At 50.9% G+C, this 953-nt stretch overlaps 1 protein-coding gene across 1 annotated transcript in view; it reads left to right on the top strand.

The window, feature by feature from the left end:
- Positions 1 to 278, top strand: part of mbd1a (methyl-CpG binding domain protein 1a) — a 2768-nt gene extending 2490 nt beyond the window's left edge. Inside the window, exon 7 of the mRNA XM_008402342.1 lies at positions 113 to 278. Coding sequence (XP_008400564.1) covers positions 113 to 278 — 166 coding nt within the window. The remainder of the gene's footprint in view (positions 1 to 112) is intronic.
- The last annotated feature ends 675 nt before the right edge of the window (positions 279 to 953 follow it).

Consider the following 953-nt stretch of genomic DNA (forward strand, 5'->3'; position numbering starts at 1 on the left):
GTGTGTGTGTGTGTGTGTGTGTGTGTGTGTGTGTGTGTGTGTGTGTGTGTGTGTCTCAGCTGGTGTCTCTGCTGCTGGATCTGGAGCAACTCGCCGTCTGCCGGGGCTGCAGGGTTCAGGCGGCGTCCCGTCGGYTGCYKCTCCGCTCCGCAGACTGCCACCTGCTGGTGGCTCCGCCCTTCCACACCTGCCTGCCGTGCCTGCTGGAGGAGGAGGAGGAGGAGGAAGAGGAGGGTGAAGATGAAGATGGAGCCATGGTGGAGGAGTTCCAGTGTTAAAGTGCCTCACCATGTTGGGCTGGGGCTTCTGGGTAATGGAGTCCAGCAGCTCCAAACGCTTCTACCTCAGATGTTTACTACTGAACAGTTCATCAGAACCGAGTCCGGCCCGGTCCGATCCGGTCCAGGACTGCTGGGTGTTTCCTGCTTTTTCCCTCTGAATGTTTCTGTTGGTGCTAAAGAGATTTTTCTACTTTTGATACGTTTATAAAGAGTTTTTCAGAAACGGGCCAGTGTGCTGTCTTTGCTTCCTGAAGCGGAGTGGATCTCTGACAGGGCCCCATCAGGGTTCAATCAGGGATCCATCAGGGTTCAATCAGGGATCCATCGGGGTTCAATCAGGGATCCATCAGGGTTCAATCAGGGATCCATCAGGGATCCATCGGGGCTCAATCAGGGCCCCATCAGGGTTCAATCAGGGACCCATCAGGGATCCTGCCCTCGGCTGGTGGTTCTGTGATACTGAGGAAATTAAACTCTAGAAGTTTCCTGTTCTCTCAGGTCAGATTAATGATTCACATGAGTTCGAACCCGAAGCCCAAATTTGACTCACCATAATTATTTCTCTGGACTCCACATTTTGAAAAAGGTCTTCCTAATAAAAGTTGGATCCAGGGGTGAAAGTAGTTTTCAATTCTTGGGGGTACTATAACAAAAAAAAAAAAAAAAAAAAAA

The sequence above is a fragment of the Poecilia reticulata genome, unplaced genomic scaffold (genome assembly GCF_000633615.1).
Source record: "Poecilia reticulata strain Guanapo unplaced genomic scaffold, Guppy_female_1.0+MT scaffold_212, whole genome shotgun sequence".
Classification (NCBI taxonomy): Eukaryota; Metazoa; Chordata; class Actinopteri; order Cyprinodontiformes; family Poeciliidae; genus Poecilia; species Poecilia reticulata.